The sequence below is a fragment of the Microcaecilia unicolor genome, chromosome 3 (genome assembly GCF_901765095.1).
Source record: "Microcaecilia unicolor chromosome 3, aMicUni1.1, whole genome shotgun sequence".
NCBI lineage: Eukaryota > Metazoa > Chordata > Amphibia > Gymnophiona > Siphonopidae > Microcaecilia > Microcaecilia unicolor.
Genome location: NC_044033.1, coordinates 385490489 through 385511188, shown reverse-complemented (window position 1 = coordinate 385511188; position 20700 = coordinate 385490489). Strand labels below are relative to the sequence as shown.

The following is a 20700-nucleotide window of genomic DNA, read 5'->3' as shown; positions in this document are numbered from 1 at the left end:
CAACAAGTACTTCATTACTGTCATTTTACTATACACAATTACAAATTTTAACATCTCCAAAAAGCATAGTAAAGGTGATCTGAAATGCATTAGTTTGCCCAGCAATTTCCCCCTGTTCCTAAAGCCTCTATTCATTTAATTGTGTACTATCTGGGTCATGCAATGACCATTTTTGCATTATTTCCCAAAGAAAAAAAAAAAGACTTGTGCTCTGGGAAAAGCCAGGCTAGTTAATGAGCGACATCTGCCTCACAATATGAAAAATCAAAATTCCACCAATCTTTAAAATATTGTGATTAGCACAAAGAGGAACTTCAATAAACAGAAGTCTCTGTTGTGATGATATTGCATGTTTTAAGGAAAAATGAATGAGCTACATCTCTCAAAACAAGCCAAAGAAGAAACAATAGCAACACAGTCCAAGAGCCTGTCTTCGGAATACTTACAATGACCAGCTGATCTTTCGACTCTCTCTTTCTCTTGTTTGGTTGCGGTCCCAGTTGTCCAGTGGAAGCCAAGGCGGAGGGTGTACTGGAACCCAAAGGAGGGGAAGCCAATTGCTCCTGGAAATCTTGGTGCCTGCAATTCAAATGCAAGCATAAACCTCTTGCTCACATATAGCAACTTGAGTGGCAGATTACACAAATTCCCTCTTTAAGCAAAGTTTTAAGTAACTTTACACTGGAAATGAACAACAATGAAATACCACAGCCCATACCTGACCTCCAATTTCATCACTGAGCGCTAGTCAGTGCATCACCTACATTGTCCTTATCAGTCTGGCATTTTGCTCTTGATCCTCTGGGTCTACGGCTTTGTCAGAATCTGGCCTGCATTGGGCTAAGACACTTTGAACCATTCTTAGTAATTACTGTACCTTGTGGGGTTTTCCTTTCATTTTTAGATTGCCCTCTAAGCTAGATGCCACAAACCCCAACTCTTAGAACCTGATTAACATGAAACCCAAGTATGGCCTTTAAAAGGGCCGTTTTCAAAATACATTTCTTTATAGAAAAACTAGTGAGGTAAAAAGCACGTTTCTGGAAAAAATGAAACGGGCCCTAGCAAGGCTATCCCTCCATGTCCAGCGATTCTCCCATCCCATCCATCCATTCGCCTCTGCCTTGCCCTCCCATCCATGTCCAGCGATTCTCCTCTGCCCTGCCCTCCCCTCTGTGTCCCGCGATTCTCCCCTCGCCTCCCATCCCATCCATATCCAGCGATTATCCTCTGCCCTGCCCTCCTTATCCCGTGATTCTCCCATCACCTCCCATACCATCCATTTGCCTCTGCTCTGCCCTCCCAACCCATCCATGTCCAGCAATTCTCGTCTGCCCTGCCCTCCGTGTCCCGTGATTCTCCCCTCGTCTCCCATCCCATTCATTCGCCTCTGCCCTGCCCTCCCATCCATGTCCAGCGATTCTCCTCTGCCCTCCAGCGTTCCGTTGCCTTCCCTCTCAGGGTCCCACCCTCCTGTCCTCTGGCTGGCTGTCTGGGTTCGTAACATCCCTCTCAGTGTCCCGCTCTCCTATGACATCATTTTGAGGGCGGGACAGTGAGAGGGTATGGAACGCTGGAGGTGAGCGGACGTCAGCAAGATGTTACGAACCCATACAGCCAGTCAGCCAGAGAACATTGAGATACAAATTATTATATAGGATTACCACACTATGGTCATTATTTCAGAAACATATCCACGTGTAAACAGCAGCACCATAGACAATTTCTGTATTGCCTCCTAACTCAGGAGCCTTTCATAAGGGACTTTGAATTTTCAGAAGGCATTTGACAAAAATCAACTGATATACCCTTATCCATATGTTAATAATATCTTTAAAAGATCTAAAATTGGTATGGCGTGTCTTCCTTTCACTAAACCCATGCTGTCTCTGCTCCATTAAGTCACTTCTATTCATATGGTCAGTAATATTATTTTAAGAATAGTTTCTACCATTTTGCCTAGCAAAGACATCAGGCTCACCAGTCTTTAGTTTCTTGAAACCCTGTCTAAAGATTGAATTATATTGGCCACCCTTCAGTCATCAGGTTCCACGGCAGTATTAATGATATAGATTACTAGTAACTTTATTTGTGCTGGCTATGTTTGGAAAGTGTTTTTCTCCAACTTATTAATAAAGACTTCTTTAAATAAAAAATAAAAAAATTCTTCCACCTAGTGATTTGTTACTCTTTAGTTTGTCAGTGTGCTTATATAGAGACTCATTTTCAAAGCACACAGACTTACTAAGCTATATACGTTACTATGTATCTTTGAAAATCTATTTCCTTTGAAAATGAGCACCTTTGTAATTTATATAGCTTTTTATTTATTTATTTGTTACATTTGTATTCCACATTTTCCCACCTATTTGTAGGCTCAATGTGACTTACATAGTCCTGGAGTGGCGTTTGCAGACTCATGTGTAAACAAATACAAAGTGATGTTGTGGTAAGATAAAGTTCATGTGGCACAGCCACATTAGGGAATCGTACAACGAAAGTGTTGTGTTATGTCCTTTACGTATTTTAGTATTAGTGTGTTGTAGAAATCGGCATTTATGTAGGGTTGGTAGGGTATGCCTCTTTAAACAGGCTAGTTTTTAGTGATTTCCGGAAGTTTAGGTGGTCGTACGTAGTTTTCAAGGCTTTTGGTAATGCATTCCACAGTTGTGTGCTTATGTAGGAGAAATTGGATGCGTAGGTAGATTTGTATTTGAGTCCTTTGCAGCTTGGGTAGTGCAGATTTAGGTAAGTTCGTGTTGATCCGGATGTGTTTCTAGTTGGTAGGTCAATCAGGTCTGTCATGTATCCCGGGGCTTCTAAGTCTATGGGGCCCTTTTACTAAACCATGTAAGAATCTACGCGAACCCAACACACGTCCAAATGGAATTACTGCACAGCTGCCACATGGCTCTTGTGGTAATTTCATTTCTGGTGTATGTCTGATATGTGCGTCTGAAAAATAATTTTTATTTTCAGATGCACGCCAAGTGGCACTTGACGCACATAGGTCATTATCGCCCGGTTACAGCATGAGTCTTTACCGCTAGATCAATGGCTGGTGGTAAGGTTTCAGACCCAAAATGGACGCAAGGCAATTTTGATTTTGCTGCACATCCATTTTCGGCAAAAATTTTAAAAAGGCCTCTTTTACAGGTGCGCTGAAAAAATGGATCAGTGTGCGCCCAAAACCCGCGCCTACACTAACACAAGCCATTTTTCAGCGCGCCCTAGTAAAATGACCCCTATGTGCTTTGAAAATGAGCACCTGTATCTTGTAGGATCAATGTGAGGTACTTCAGTTCCTCCGTGAAATCACTATCAAAGACTATTTCTGGTTGAGTACCCTTCCAATATCCTTGTTAAAGAGCAAAGCAAAGAATTTAATTTTTCTGCTATGAGCAGGTCCTCCTAAGTTCCCATTTTACTCCTTGGTCCTCTAGTAGTTAACTCCCTTATAGGCGTTTTTTTTTTTTTTTTAATTCTTTATTTATATTTTCAATATATCATTTACAAGTATAACCTTGCGAACATAAAACAGGTAAATAATAATAAATGCTATTAATGTTCTCATCCTGCATTATTTAACCCAGAAAAATAAAATTAACAAGAAAACATTTGTCTTATACAGGAAAAAGAACATTGAAGTTAAATTAGTCAATTAGGAAATTCAATTAACCTTTCTTAGACCTCAATACATGGGGGGAGTGATAGAATTAAAGAAGTTATCATAACAAATGACTTTAAACAAAGGTAAAAGCTGCCAATTCTCCAAGTTACTTTTACATATTCCCACATATTACTTAAGTTGTTTCATTTCTAAAAACGATTTCAGTTGTTCCGGGGAAAAGAAATTATATTTAGTTTGACCTAATTTGACTACACATTTAGCTGGATATGCCAAAAAGAAAGATCCCCCAATGTCCATCGTCTTTTGTTTCAAAGCAAGAAATGCCTTTCTTTTCTATTGTGTTTGTTTTGTCACATCTGGGTACATCCAGACCTTAGACCCACAAAATTGAGCTTTGGAATTCCGAAAATATAATCTTAAGATATTGTTGTAGTCTTGCTCAAAAACCAAAGAAATTATTAATGTAGCTCTGTCCAATACTATTTCCATAGATTGTTCCAAAATTTCAGAGATATTTTGTAAATCAGGCATATTCTGTTGAACACCTTGTAATTCCCCCTTTGGTTTTGGAATGAAATAAATCTTATTTATTGGAGGGATAGATTCTGGGGGGATTTTTAATATCTCAGTCAAATATCTACGTAATGTGTCAATCGGGGTAACCCCTGTTAACTTGGGAAAATTCAAAAGACGAAGATTGAGCCTTCTATTATAATTCTCTAATTGTTCAATTTTCCTCCTCATTTCCATATTATCTTTAAGAGCTACATCTTTAAAGTCCTTAAGCATATCCACTTCTTTCCTCAAAATTGTCACTTGCTTTGTTAAATCTTCTTTTACGGAATCAACAGTTTCTTTTAGACCCTCCAATTTGGCATTTAAATTTATAACATCACCTGAGGTTTTCTGCAGTGTAGTGTTCATCCGATCCAACATCACCCAAAGTGTTTCTAGTGTCACCTCCGGGCTTCTTTCTGAGGGAAACCACGTTCCATCAGCTTTCAGTGCCGTTTGTTGCGGTCTTGGGTCCTCGCTGGTTGCCCCCTCCGATACACTTCCTGGTTCGGTGGGGTTTCCCTCCAGGGCCGCAATCGACGCTGGACACGCCCTTATAGGCGTTTTAATTCAAACACACTTGAAAAAGGTTTCATTATGAGCTTCTTTTCAAATGTTCTTTTGGACAACCTTATTAAAGCTTTACTTCTAGTTTCCATCTCTATGTCCTGCCCTTAACCCTGTGTACAGTAACAGTGGTTGGCACAGTACGTCGAGAACCAGGAAAGCCACAGATGTTCCTTATGGCCTTGGTCAAATCACTTAACCCTCTATGGCATCAGGTACACAATTGGATTGTAAGCATTCGAGGGACTGAAAAATACCTACTGTACCTGACTGTAACTTACCTGGAGCTATTACTGAAAGTGAACTTGCCGGTATGTTATTTTCTTTTAGACTTGATTTCCATTTGAATGATAAACAGGCTATAAAAAGCTAAAAGGATGCTACGTTATCATTTAATCATGTTGGTAGTCATTTGGCCTTTCATCAACCTTTTCTAATGTGTGGAATACATTTGGTCTGGGCTTCTTAAATGGTATTTTCAAACAGCATCCCCCATGCTGAATGCAAGCTTTTAACCAATACAATCCCTCCCTTTAGTTTCTAGTTTCCTCATTTTATCGTCTCCTCCTTTTAAAAGTTAAATGCAACTTTATGTTCTCCCTCCAGTAGTTATCTGAAATTTGACTGCATTATGATCACTACTGCCAAGCAGGACCACCATTGTTATACCTTGCAACAGATCCTGCCTTGCAGCAAGGACTAGAACTAGATCAGATTCAGCTCCATGAAGCTGTCATTTACAAACCATAATTATCTTCTAAACTTAAGAAACCTTTACTCCAAACACCCCTATAGAGGTGCCACTTGTGGTGACCCTAATTTCTCTGAGATGTAAACACTGCCTCCCTAACATATCTAGTCCCTATCAGTCCAAGACGCAGAAATCAAAGCCTAGTTCTCCAAAATTCAGTGCCACCACAAAAACATCTGGCCATCAGCAGTGATGTTTTAATTCCAAAATACAGATGAAAGTAAGTAAGAGTAATACAGATTTTCTAGTTAATCACAAAATGACAAATTGGAAAGGAGTCCTAAGTAAATAGTAGAGGCAGAAAAGTAAACAGTAAGGGGGTTGATTAATACTGCTGGAACATTCTGGCGAAAATAACTGGCATATTTCAAAGTTTATTTTCCTAATTTCACAGTAAAGCTTGTGGTCATGGTTTTAGAACTTGCTTGTTTTTTCCCCCCCTTCTTTTTTAAATTAGATTTTGTTTAGCCCTAATTATCATACTCTTTCCTTGCTTGTCTGTTGTATTTTGGAAAATGTAGATCTGTTCCCATGACTGCCATGAGAAAATGGAAATTGAGTGTGTAACACAAAGGTCTCAAGGGTTTCAGAACACTGTATGAGTCAAGAGCGAGGCAAATGGGACAGCTTTTTTATTAAAAAAAGGACTTGTGTATTTAGAAGCGAAAGCAGCTTACAGTCCAGCCACAAAACTAGATCCCCCCAGCTAAACAATATCCGCATAAAAAAGTGACATTTGCCAGGTACTTGCCACTCCAGACTGGCAGCTGTAGGAGACAGGATGCTGGGCTCAACTGACCTTGGTGTGATTCAGCATGGCTTTTACGTTTTCTCATGGACCCAAAACAAACAGTTCTCTAAACACCACATACACCAAAATCCTATCTTTTGTGGTATCTTATCTGTCTGGATGACAACGCAGGCAGGCAAAACCAAAAGTTTGGAAGACATATAGGACTAACACACTACAATTTGTGAATTTGCAATATGGATGCTCTTCATGTTGCCCAATGTTTGAAGAGGTCACATACCTTCAAGCATTTATATTTTTGTGTGACTAATTGGGGAAATGGTGACTGGGATTTATTCCTTACTTTGGATTAAAAGTATTTTTTTTAAAACTGAACTCAGGTGTTTGAGCAGAGCATTAGACTGCTCTGTGTCCCCATAATATAGGCAGTGGTGGCTGTGTTCAGGATAAGCATCCGCATTGCTTTTTGTTCAGATGTTGATATGCCCTCCTTCCTCAGTTCTCCTTTTAAGGGAGGGCGTGAAACTGGAAATGCTTCACCAAGACAGTAAACTCTTCACAGGAAGCTTCTCTTCTTCACTTTCATTTATCTTTGTGTGTTTCTGGATTTGTTCAACACAGCTATTCCACTATGATATCTAACAAACATTAGAAGCGCTATGTATGTATGTATTAGCTGAAAAACTGGCAATATGCATTCATTTGCAATGGGCAATTCTTGCTCCAAGTTTGCCAGTAAAATGGTATATTTTGGGATATCAGGAGAGTAAGGGATTCATGCTAAACATAAGGGAAAGGGGTTGAGATTTGATATACTGACTTTCTGTGGCTACAATCAAAGCAGTTTTCATATTATATACAGGTACTTTTGCACCAGGGGCAATGGAGGGCTAAATGACTCATCCAGAGTCACAAGGAGTTGCAGTTGAAATTGAACCTTGTTTACCTGGTTCTCAGGCCACTGCACTAACAATTAGGCTACTCCTCTACTCTAATAATGTACTCCAGTATTTTGGGCAGTTCTGTCAATGAGACTATATAGCTTAATTTTTTTTTTTATTTATAAGAATTTAAATTTACAAGCAATAAAATAACTTGCCAAAAAATACAGAGAAAGTAATACACAAAAATTATTTCAATCAGGTAATTCTATACTCTTCCTTAGACCACAAAATAGGGAGTGAAACAAGACAAATATATCAATTAAACAACAGTAAACAGAAAAAAACGTGGTATTAACCTGATTATCCCCAGTTATTATTTATCTGAATCATTATTCCACATTGATCGTCTGGTTGGCTTCTTCAAACCCAAAACGGTGTATATTCAATTTATTTTGTTGGAAACATACTTATTGTCCAATATTAGTAGAAATAATGCACCTAATTTAAAACCAGAAATTATTTAACAATGCAAACACTTGACTCTCTAATCCAATTCCCACTGATTAAGGTAATCCCAGTTTCACAGGCTTCACTCCTTTTGAATTTATATTACTAAGAAGAATCATTACAAAGGAAAATAACAAAATTTTCAGGAAATATTTCTGAGGAAATCTTTAGGAGTCATACCCGGAACTCTGGGAAAACAACAATCTCAATATTAATCATCTGTAATAATATTCATTTTGTTCAAATTTCTGGTCTATTATCATTTTCAAAATCTTAACCGTTTCCTACTCCTGTAGAACTTCATTTGCTGTATCAATTTTTCTTTCTCAAAGGGTTCGATTAGGTTACCCATGTAGCTCACTAATAAGATTATATCTGAAGCAAAGTTATTTACTACCACCGACCGTTAGGTCCTGGAGAACCTTCCAGATGATATTCACTGTAACCTCCACGGGAGCCAAAAACTCCAAGCTGATAGCTCTTACGGGTTTAGGAGTGGCACCACCGACTCGGATTCAGCTGTAAACGACTTCCGTTTCAGCATGATAGCTTACTTTTTAAATTCTATATTTATAGATGAGTTTGTAAGCAAAGTCAATGATTAATTCTCTTTATGTAGAGGCTTATTCACAAAATGTGTGGTAAGCTGCACTGTTTACCACATAGTTCATTTCAAAGGCCGACCCTGAGTGAGACCTCAAAAACAAGCTATAGCTGCCAACTGCACTTTGGGCGAGGACAAAACGAGACCCTTATCCAATCCACCTGAAAGAAATCCAGCACCTGAGCACCGATGCACAAAGTGGCTCAATAGAACATTCCACACACCAGTGCTCAAAAATCTTCCAGATACGGACATACGCCAGAGAAGTAGATCGTTTCTTAGAGCGCAGCATAGTGGCAATGACAGGTCCCGAAAAACCCTTCTTCAACAAATGCGCCCTCTCAAGAGCCATGCCGTAAGCAAGAATAGACATAAACAGCTTCCCCTGCGACAGAAGATCCACCACTGGAGGGAACGGAAGTGGATCCTCCACTAGGAGATGAATGAGATCCCCGTACCAAGGTCTGCGAGGCCAATCTGGAGCTGACAAACCACCAGATTGGGATGCCACTGAACCCGTTGAAGAGCTTGACCGATTTGGGGCCACAGGGGAAAAACATAAAGGCGGCCGTCTGGAGGCCAAGGCTGCGTGTCGAGGCACTCCGCTCAAATATCCTTCCTGCGGCTGAGTAGCGAAGCACCTGAGCATTGACCCGGTCGCCATCAAGTCCAAGAGAGGAAGGTCCCAGCGACTGACTACCTAAGAGAACACTGCTGGACTTAGTTTCCACTCTCCAGAATCCAGGCAATGCCTGCTGAGAAAATGTGCCTGAACATTGTCCACTCCTGCCACATGAACCGCAGATAGACCAGAACCCTCAGCGGGAGCCAATCCTCCAAAGAGTTGGACTGGAGAGGACAGAAGTGCCAGCTACAAGGGACGCACATGCGCCCTGGCCCACTGCACTACCTCCAAGGAACCCAGAACATGAAGAAACTCTCTGGCCCTCTGGTGTTGCAACTCTAACAAGGACTGGACCTGAGACTGGAGCTTCCGAATCCAGGCCTCTGGAAGAAACACTCTGCCTGCTTTGGTATCGAAGCGCACCCCCAAGTACTCCAAGGACTGGGACAGCTGGAGATGATTCTTGGCCAGATTGACTATCCAGCCCAACGACTGCAGAAAGCGTACCACCTGAGCCGTGGCCCTGACACCCTCCTGGTATGACTTCGCCCTGATGAGCCAGTCGTCCAGATACGGATGCACCAAGATGCCTTCCTTGCGCAAACCAGCTGCCACCACCACCATGACCTTTGAGAAGGTACAGGGGGCTGTGGCCAACCCAAAAGGGAACAGACAAAATTGATAATGTCTCCCCAAAATTGAGAAGCGAAGGAAGCGTAGATGAGCCAGACACACCGGAATATGAAGATACACCTCTGTCAGATCCAAAGAAGACAGAAAAGAAAGCACCTGAAGATTGCAATTGACTCCTTGAGATGCAGAATAGGGCGGTAAGAACCTTCCTTCTTTGGCAACACGAAGTAGATGGAATAACTACCCGTGCCGTGCTCCAACTCCGGTACAGGAACCACAACTCGTAAAGCCACCAGCCGACGAAGAGTCTGGTGAACCGCTCGTGCCTTCCAAGGCACACGGCAAGGGGACACCATGAAAACATCTGACAATGAACAGCCAAACTCCAATGTATAGCTGCCTTGAACAACCTTGAACACCCACTGATCCGAGGTAATCCGGGTGCATTGTTCATAAAAATTCCACAGCCTCGCCCCCATGGGAACCAAGGGCTGGACCCTGACACCTTCATTGGGCAGATCTTCCAGAGGCGGCTGCCAAAAAACCGGAGTCCCGTCCATCCAAGTGGCCCCCTCGAAAGAACTGCACCCACTGATAGAAATAAATATGCTAAGCCCCGCCTCCTCTACTGGGACAGTATCAACGAGCCTCTCGAAATCGAGACTTCCCAGTCAAACCTCTGCCATCTGTCTGAGGCCTATCCTCCAGAACACAGGGCACCTTAGTCTCGCCCAAGCTCTTCAACAACTTATCCAGATCCTCCCCAAACAACAAGGAGTCACGAAATGGGAATTTGTTAAGCTTAGAAGCAGCATCCACTGACCAGCTGCGGAGCCACAAAGATCTCCTAGCTGCCACGTTAAGAGCCATAGATTTAGAAGCACAAAGCAGATCATAAAGTGCATCAGACAAAAAGGAAGGGCCCATCTCCAACTTCACAGCCTCCTGATCTACGAAGGTCCAATCACTGGAGTCCCTGTCCAAAATGTGCTCCGACCAACGAAAAGCAGGACCATGCAACCAAGCCCCCGCAAACAGCTGCCTGCACAGCCAAGGCAGCCACATCAAAACTCTGTTTAAGGTAGGTCTCCAACTTGCGATCCTGGGGGTCCCAAAGGGCCGTGCCACCATCCATGGGCACTGTATCTTTCTTCGTGACAGCTGACACTACTGCATCCACTGTAGGAGGTCGCAAAGATTCACGATCCTGCTCCGGGATGGGATACAGATGAACCATCGACTATGCCACCCGAAAAGGGGCATCGGGGGAAGCCTACTGCGCCTGGATGACATCCCTAATGTCCTGGTGCATGGGAAAAGACCAGGAAGACTTGCGCACCCCTTTAAGCAGCGGGTCAACCACCCTGGCGGCCTCTGGTGGAGCCTCCTCGAACCGTAAGACCAACAACACTTGCGAAATGAGCTCCTGAAGCTCCTCACGGTGAAAAATACGAACCACCGAGGGGTCCTCCTCCGGAGGCGGCTCCCCCTGTCAGGCCTTATCCCTCAGGGAATGCTCTGGGTTCCCAAGATCCTCATCCTCGGTCCAGGCAGGCAACGCCTCAGACACCGGTGAGGCGAATTCCATCACATCATATCTTCATCTTCCCAAGCCCCCCTCGACGGCGCTTAGCTGGGGGAAAGACCATGGGCTCTACTTGCAGTGCAGTCTTCCGCCGCAGTGCAACGCCCGACTGCTTCAAGCAAAAGGCCTTGTACCCAGCCAAAACAAACTCCAGTGGAAAGTCCACACCAGTAGCTCGAAGGCCCTGGCAGATCATCAGAGAAAGGGACAAAGCAGGCTTCAGGAGAGGAGGGGGATCGGGTCCTGACGCACCGGGCAAGATGGCGGTGCTTCCCGCCAAAACCGGCCCACCCAAGCACACGCCCACTACACAAGAGTCGGAGCGCTCTGTGCTAAAGCTACACTGCCCCAATGCATTGACTCCCCAACACTGGCAGACCGGACAGCGCTTCAGACGACATGGCCAGCAGGAAAAAAACTGTGGTAATGCCGCAGGCCCCTCCACTGAGCAACCCTGTGGGAAGCAAATCCTGCTGCTGGAACTAGAAAAAAACAAAAAATGCCGCTTTGACTTTGTTTTTTTAATTTTTATTTATTTTTAAATTTTATTTTAGGCTCATCTTTCTCTCTCTCTTCTCAGCTGCTTAAAAAAAAAAAATTCATTCATTTATTTATTTAAAACTCAAAGAGAGAGAGATGGAACCCAAGCAGACCCCACAGCACTCAAGACTGCCAGTCTGCCACAGAACAGAGCCAGACAGCCGAGGCACAGTAAAGAAAGACCCTCACCTAAGGAAGTTAGAGGGGGAAGGGGGAGGGACTCGACCACCCATGTTTAGCAACCCCAGGGCAAACAAGACCCCTTCAGGCCTTAGCCCTATCCAGCAGACAGAAGGTGGGAAGAAGCCCAAAAGGCTATTTGTCTTTTCATTCCTTCCCCCCCCCCCCCCCCCCCGTGTTCCTCCTTTCTTTTTTAAAATAGAGACGAGCCCTGGAAGATCCAATGAAAAAAAAAACAAAAACCCTAGGACCCTCAAATAACCAGACTGCACAGGCTTACCACTGCTACCATCTGCTGAGACTGAGAACAGACTGGCTTCCAGGGGACTGCAAAGCCCATAGGTGGGCAGATGATCAAAAGTCCCGCACTGTTCCAAACAGCGCTCTAAAATAGTGCTGAATCAGCGTGGGGCTTTACTGCCCCTATGATCAGAGATATGATCAGAGATAATTGCATGCAAATTTAAGCACGCTATTCTCTGTGATCATAGGGCAGAAGTGCAGGAGGACTGTGCCTCAGCATGCGCTCAGGCACAATCCTCCTACACTTGTTTGACAGGTCTGGGCTGTCAAAAGCCCAGACGTGTCAAACACAGGGGCTGGAGATCCATGGGACCACCAGACCACAAAGTGAATGATACATACCTGTAGCAGGTGTTCTCCGAGGACAGCAGGCTGATCGTTCTCACGACTGGGTGACGTCCGCGGCAGCCCCCACCAACCGGAAAAAAGCTTTGCGGGACGGTCGGCACGCAGGGCACGCCCACCGCGCATGTGCGGCCGTCTTCCCGCCCGTGCGCGACCGCTCCCGCCAGTTGAATGACTAGCAAAAGATGAAACACACAACTCCAAAGGGGAGGAGGGAGGGTAGGTGAGAACAATCAGCCTGCTGTCCTCGGAGAACACCTGCTACAGGTATGTATCATTCACTTTCTCCGAGGACAAGCAGGCTGCTTGTTCTCACGACTGGGGTATCCCTAGCTCTCAGGCTCACTCAAAACAAGAACCCAGGTCAATTGAACCTCGCAACGGCGAGGGTACAACAGAAATTGACCTACGAAGAACAACTAACTGAGAGTGCAGCCTGACCAGAATAAATTCGGGTCCTGGAGGGTGGAGTTGGATTTACACCCCAAACAGATTCTGCAGCACTGACTGCCCGAACCGACTGTCGCGTCGGGTATCCTGCTGGAGGCAGTAATGAGATGTGAATGTGTGGACGGATGACCACGTCGCAGCCTTGCAGATCTCTTCAATAGTGGCTGACTTCAAGTGGGCCACCGACGCTGCCATGGCTCTGACACTATGAGCCGTGACATGACCCTCAAGAGTCAGCCCAGCCTGGGCGTAAGTGAAGGAAATGCAATCTGCTAGCCAATTGGAGATGGTGCGTTTCCCGACAGCGACCCCTAGCCTGTTAGGGTCGAAAGAAATAAACAATTGGGCGGACTGTCTGTTGGGCTGTGTCCGCTCCAAGTAGAAGGCCAATGCTCTCTTGCAGTCCAATGTGTGCAACTGACGTTCAGCAGGGCGGGTATGCGGTCTGGGGAAGAATGTTGGCAAGACAATTGACTGGTTAAGATGGAACTCCGACACCACCTTCGGCAGGAACTTTGGGTGGGTGCGGAGCACTACTCTGTTGTGATGAAATTTGGTATATGGAGCATGAGCTACTAGGGCTTGAAGCTCACTGACCCTACGAGCGGAAGTAACTGCCACCAAGAAAATGACCTTCCAGGTCAAGTACTTCAGATGGCAGGTATTCAGTGGCTCAAAAGGAGGTTTCATCAGCTGGGTGAGGACGACGTTGAGATCCCATGACACAGTAGGAGGCTTGATAGGGGGCTTTGACAAAAACAAACCTCTCATGAATCGAACGACTAAAGGCTCTCCAGAGATGGCTTTACCTTCCACACGATAATGGTAAGCACTAATCGCACTAAGGTGATTCCTTACTGAGTTGGTCTTGAGGCCAGACTCTGATAAGTGCAGAAGGTATTCAAGCAGGTTCTGTGCAGGGCAAGAACGAGGTTCTAGGGCCTTGCTCTCACACCAAACGACAAACCTCCTCCACTTGAAAAAGTAACTCTTTTTAGTGGAATCCTTTCTAGAGGCAAGCAAGACCCGGGAGACACCCTCAGACAGACCCAACGCAGCGAAGTCTACGCCCTCAACATCCAGGCCGTGAGAGCCAGGGATTGAAGGTTGGGGTGCAGCAACGCTCCGTCGTTCTGCGAAATGAGAGTCGGAAAACACTCCAATCTCCACGGTTCTTCTGAGGACAACTCCAGAAGAAGAGGGAACCAGATCTGACGGGGCCAAAAGGGCGCTATCAGAATCATGGTGCCGCAGTCTTGCTTGAGCTTCAGTAAGGTCTTCCCCACCAAAGGTATGGGAGGATAAGCATACAGGAGGCCGGTCCCCCAATGAAGGAGAAAGGCATCTGACGCTAGCCTGCCGTGTGACTGAAGTCTGGAACAAAACAGAGGCAGCTTGTGATTGGTCTGAGAGGCGAAAAGATCCACCGAGGGGGTGCCCCACTCTCGGAAGATCTTGCGTACCACTCTGGCATGGAGCGACCACTCGTGCGGTTGCATGACTCTGCTCAGTCTGTCGGCCAGACTGTTGTTTACGCCTGCCAGGTACGTGGCTTGGAGGAGCATGCCGAACCGACACGCCCAACGCCACATCCCGACGGCCTCCTGACACAGGGGGCGAGATCCGGTGCCCCCCTGCTTGTTGACGTAATACATTGCAACCTGATTGTCTGTCCGAATTTGGATAATTTGGCAGGACAGCCGATCTCTGAAAGCCTTCAGTGCGTTCCAGATCGCTCGGAGCTCCAGGAGGTTGATCTGCAGATCCTTTTCCTGGAGGGACCACAGACCCTGGGTGTGAAGCCCATCGACATGAGCTCCCCACCCCAGGCGAGATGCATCCGTCGTCAACACTTTCGTGGGCTGTGGAATTTGAAATGGACGTCCCAGTGTCAAATTGGTCCGGATGGTCCACCAGAGCAGTGAAGTGCGGCAACTGGTGGAGAGACAGATGACATCTTCTAGATTCCCGGTGGCTTGGAACCACTGGGAAGCTAGGGTCCATTGAGCAGATCTCATGTGAAGACGAGCCATGGGAGTCACATGAACTGTGGAGGCCATATGACCCAGAAGTCTTAACATCTGCCGAGCTGTGATCTGCTGAGACGCTCTGGTCTGCGAAGCCAGGACCAAGGGATTGGTGGCCCTCGCTTCGGGAAGGTAGGCCTGAGCCGTCTGAGTATTCAGCAGCGCTCCTATGAATTCCAGAGACTGGGCTGGTTGGAGATGGGACTTTGGGTAATTTATCACAAACCCCAGCAGCTCCAGAAGTTGAATAGTGCACTGCATGGACCGGAGGGCTCCTGCCTCCGAGGTGTTCTTGACCAGCCAATCGTCGAGATATGGGAACACGTGCACTCCCAGCTTGCGTAGGTAGGCCGCTACCACCACGAGGCACTTGGTAAACACTTGTGGGGCAGAGGCGAGCCCAAAGGGCAGCACACAATACTGAAAGTGCCGTGCGCCCAGGCGGAATCGGAGATACTGTCTGTGAGCTGGCAGTATCGGTATGTGAGTATATGCGTCCTTTAAATCCAGGGAACATAGCCAATCGTTTTTCTGAATCATTGGCAGAAGGGTGCCCAAGGAAAGCATCCTGAACTTTTCTTTGACCAGGAATTTGTTCAGGCCTCTCAGGTCTAGGATGGGACGCATCCCCCCTGTTTTCTTTTCCACAAGGAAGTACCTGGAATAGAATCCCTGCCCTTCCTGCCCGGGTGGTACGGGCTCGACCGCATTGGCGCTGAGAAGGGCGGAGAGTTCCTCTGCAAGTACCTGCTTGTGATGGGAGCTGAAAGACTGAGCTCCCGGAGGACAATTTGGAGGCAGGGAGGCCAAATTCAGGGCGTATCCGCACCGCACTATTTGGAGAACCCACTGGTCGGAGGTTATGAGAGGCCACCTTTGGTGAAAAAATTTTAACCTCCCTCCGACCGGCAGATCGTCCGGTACGGACACTTGTAGGGCGGCTATGTTCCCGTGGATCCAGTCAAAAGCCCGTCCCCGGCTTTTGCTGTGGAGGCGCAGGGGGCTGCTTAGGCACACGCTGTTGACGAGAACGAGCGCGCTGGGGCTGTCCCTGTGCCTGACGAGGCCTTCGGGCCGGCTGGTTGTACCTACGCTTCGCAAAAGAATAGGGTGCAGCCTGCCGGGCCCGGGAAAAACGTCCACCTGTGGAGGTGGATGCTGAAGGCGCCCGGTGGGAGAGCTTGTCGAGAGCGGTTTCCCGCTGATGCAGTTGGTCCACCATCTGCTCGACCTTCTCACCAAAAATGTTATCCCCCCGGCAAGGGACGTCGGCCAGTCTCTGCTGGGTGCGGTTGTCCAGGTCAGAGGCACGCAGCCATGAAAGCCTGCGCATCACTATACCTTGGGCCGCAGCACGAGATGCCACGTCACAGGTGTCATAGATACCCCTGGACAGGAACTTTCTGCACGCCTTCAGCTGCCTGACCACCTCCTGATAAGGCCTGGACTGCTCCGGCGGGAGCTTCTCGACCAGGTCCGCCAGTTGTTGCACATAGGTCCGCATGTGGATGCTCATATAGAGCAGGTATGACTGGATGCGGGTCACGAGCATGGAGGATTGGTAGGCCTTCCTCCCAAACGAGTCCAGAGTGCGAGACTCCCGCCCCGGGGGCGCCGAGGCGGTATCCCTCGAACTCCGTGCCCTCTTGAGAGCAGAATCCACGACCGCCGAGTCATGGGGCAATTGTGGCCGCATTAGCTCTGGGTCAGAGTGGATCCTGTACTGGGACTCTGCTTTCTTGGGAATGGTGGGGTTAGTTAATGGTCGCACCCAGTTCCGAAGCAGTGTCTCCTTGAGGACATTGTGCAGCGGTACCGTGGAGGACTCTCTAGGTGGTGATGGATAGTCGAGGACCTCGAGCATCTCGGCCCTCGGCTCTTCCACAGAGACCACGGGAAAGGGAATGCTGATAGACATATCCCGCACAAAGGAGGCAAAGGAGAGACTCTCAGGAGGCGAGAGCTTCCTCTCCGGTGAAGGCGTGGGGTCCGAGGGAAGGCCCGTAGACTCCTCTGAGGAGAAATATCTAGGGTCCTCCTCTTCCCCCCACGAGTCCTCATCCTCGGTATCGGACATAAGCTCATGTAGCTGAGTCCTGAACCGGGCCCGGCTCGACGTCGAGGCACCAAGGTCTCGGTGTCGTCGAGCGGTGGGCTCCCGCGTCGGCGGGGACGGAGCTCCCTCCATCGACGTCGACGGGGACTCCACCTGCGTGGCGGTCGAGACCGGCACCGCAAGCGGCGGCGGTGTCGACTGCCCCGGCGCCGGGCTAGAGCTCGCCGGCGCCACAGTCATCGGCGCCGAGGGCGCAAGCACCCCCGGCGCCGGCACAGCCTGGCGCATCAGCCCTTCCAGGATCCCCGGAAGGATGGCTCTGAGGCACTCGTCCAGGCCCGCTGCCGGGAAAGGCGGTGGGGCCGGTAGGGGTGTCGGTGCCAGAATCTGATGGGAGCCAGGAGACGACACCGAGGTGCCGGGACCCTGTTGCGTCGGCACCTCTATCACCGACGGGGATCTCTCCTCTCGATGGAGACGCTTCGGCGTCGACTCTTCTCCGATATGCATCGAGGGCGACCGGTGACGGCGCTTCTTATCCTTCTTCCGATGCCCGTCACCGGTGCCGGGAGGCATGGAGGAGGAGGATGACGATCCCCCTCGGTCTCGAGGGACCGGGTCAGACAGGGTTCGGTCCCGTGGGCCATGGGCTGAGGGAGTGACCGGGGCCGACTGCCCACGCGGTCTCTCACCTCTACCCTCACCGGCGGACCGGCGGGCCGACGGGACCTGTTCTCCTGGGGTCGATGCCATCGGTGCCGATGTCTCGGGCATCGATACCGATGCCGTCGAGGTCGACGTCGAGGGGCCGGCGCAAGTTCCAAAAATACGGTCCCGTTGAACTTGCCTCGCAACCTGAGTCCGTTTCCGGAGACCGAGACACAGGGGACACGACTTGAAATTGTGCTCCGGCCCGAGGCACTGGAGGCACCAAGCGTGGGTGTCGGTCTGCGAGATGGGCCGGCCGCACCGACCACACTTCTTAAATCCACTCGGGACCTTCGAGGACATCGACGGAAAAATCGCGTTGGCGAAATTAAAGTCGTCGATGGTGGCGGAAATCACATCTCGAAAAAGAAAACGACCGTGCGGCCACTAGGCCGCAACGCAACGTCCCCGCTGGAAGCGAGGGAAAATGGGAGCGCGTGCTCCTTTTTTTTTTTTTTTTGAAAAGAAAAGTGGAGCGCGCGGCAACTAAATAAAAGAAGAAAAGAAATAAAGAAGAAGTTCGCGTAAACGCGACGGTTTTCCGGGGCTGAAAAAAGAGAGAGCGGCACAGGCACGACTCTCTCCAGGCGCGGAAAAAAAGGAACTGGCGGGAGCGGTCGCGCACGGGCGGGAAGACAGCCGCGCATGCGCGGTGGGCGTGCCCTGCGTGCCGACCGTCCCGCGAAGCTTTTTTCCGGTTGGTGGGGGCTGCCGCGGACGTCACCCAGTCGTGAGAACAAGCAGCCTGCTTGTCCTCGGAGAACTACCCCCATCCCGAGCCAAGCCAAGCGAAACGGGGTCTGGAGGTCCGGCGGACCTCCGGTCCCACCCGACCCAAGTTCGGGGGGGTTTGGAGATCCGGTGGGTCTCCAGCCCCACCTTAAATCCCCCAGCATCCCCTCAGATGTCCCTGGTGGCCCAGTGGGCTGAGGGTCAATCCCCCCCACCTGGTGGTCTAGCGGCCCTTCCCCACCCCCTACCTTTAGTTGGAGGAGAGAGGTGGCCTCTCATCGGCGGCGCCCAGCCCTGTGCATCCTGGGATGCGCTGGGCAGGGCTTCACAATGTGTGCACTTTTTCTGCATTAATTTTGAATTACCAAATGTTAGACCATTCTTCTAACTTTTGCAGATTCCTTTTCATGTTTTCCACTCCTTCCGGTGTGTCCACTTGTTACAAATCTTAGTATCATCCACAAAAAGGCAAACTTTACCTTTTAATCCATCTATAGTAAGACTAAGGGCTTCAGTCTTCCCCATGTTTGCCTTGAATACCGACACCCTAGCACAGCATTTTTCAACCAGTGTGCCGCAGCACATTGGTGTGTCACAGACGAGAAGGAATCCCACAGGGATCTCTCCTGCCTGCCCTTCCTTGGCTTTGCAGTTGTGTGAATTCTCAAGAAGCTGCAGCCAGCTCTCGGAGACGATTTCGCCCAGGTTGAGTAGTGCTTCCCACTCTACCTCCTGTGGAACGTACGAGCCTCTCGGTGATCACCTATATGCCTAGGGTCCTCCTCCTGTGGAATGTACGAGCCTCTCGGTGACCACCTATACACCCAGGGTCCTCCAAGACATCCAAGTACCACCTCCTCCACGTCCCTACAATAGTTCAGTGCAATAGCACCTGCTCTCTGCCCAGGCTGATGCAGCAAGACTCACGACACACAAACAGGCCAGCAGCAGAGATCACCTGATCTACTGGTGCATGTGTGTGGCGACCTCCATGTGTAGCTGGCCCATTCATGTGTCAGTCTGGGCAGAAAGCAAGAGTGGCGCATAATTACTGAAGGGAGCACTAAGAGGACTTGCACAGTGGCAATGCTGTGGTTTGTCACCAAAGCAATAAGTGCTTGTTTGATGTTCTCAGATGACAACTGATAGGGGGGTAGGAGTGTGTGCACAGGGAGGGGGGGCTGGAAAAAAAGATGGATGGTGTATGTGTGTATGCAGGGAGGGGGGCTGGAAAAAAGATGGTGTGGGTGTGTGCACGCAGGGAGGGGGGCTGGAATAAAAGATGGATGGTTGTGTGCAGGGAGGGAGCTGGAAAAAAGATGGATGGTGTGTGTGTGTAGGAAGGGGGCCTGGAAAAAAAGATGGATGGTGTGTGTATGTGTGCAGGAAAGGGGGCTGGAAAAAAGGTAGATGGAGTGTGGGTGCAGGAAGGGGGCCTATACATACAGCCTTAAAAAAACCTTATGGTGTGCCTTAACAATTTTTGTGCCTTAAAAGTGTGTCATGAGATGAAAAATGTTGACAATCACTGCCTTAGCATAAGCTTCCAGAGTTATTACCAAGTTAGGCAGAGTAGTAAGAGGGGAAGAAAGAGACAACAAAACGTCATCAGCAAAAAGACTTACTTTATAGTCTATGCCACCCACTTCTATACTTTGGGATTCCCCCGAAAAGGTTGAATAGTGGAGTGCCACAGGGATCTGTACTGGGACCCGTTATATTTAACATATTTATAAATGATCTGGAAATCGGAACAATGAGTGAGGAGATTAAATTTGCAGAAGACACAAAACTATTCAAAGTTTTCAAAACACATGCGATTTGTAAAAAATTGCAGGAAGACCTTAGGAAGCTGGAAGACTGGGCATTCAAATGGCAGATGACATTTACTATAGACAAATGCAAAGTGATGCACATTAGGATTAAAAATCCAAACCACAGTTACCTGATGCTACAGTCCACTTTAGGAGTCAGCACTCAAAAAAAAGATCTAGGTGTTATTGTAGACAATTTGCTGAAATCTTGTGCCCAATGTGTGTCGGCGGCCAAAAAAACAAACAGGATGCTAGGAATTATTAAGAAGATGCAAAATAAGACCAAGAATATTATAATGCCTCTGAATCGCTCCATGGTGCAACCTCACCTTGAGTATTACTTTCAATTCTGGTCACAGTATCTCAAAAAAAAAAAAAAATAAAAAAAAGATATAGCAAAATTAGAAAAGATTCAAAGAAGAGAGACCAAAATGATAACGGGGATGGAATTC

General features: G+C 47.8%; 1 protein-coding gene across 1 annotated transcript in view; it reads right to left on the bottom strand.

Moving 5' to 3' along the window:
* The window catches only part of ESCO2 (establishment of sister chromatid cohesion N-acetyltransferase 2), a 146292-nt gene that overhangs the window by 43251 nt on the left and 82341 nt on the right, over window positions 1-20700 (bottom strand). Inside the window, exon 7 of the mRNA XM_030198671.1 lies at window positions 447-579. Within this exon, the coding sequence (XP_030054531.1) occupies window positions 447-579 (133 nt within the window). The remainder of the gene's footprint in view (window positions 1-446; window positions 580-20700) is intronic.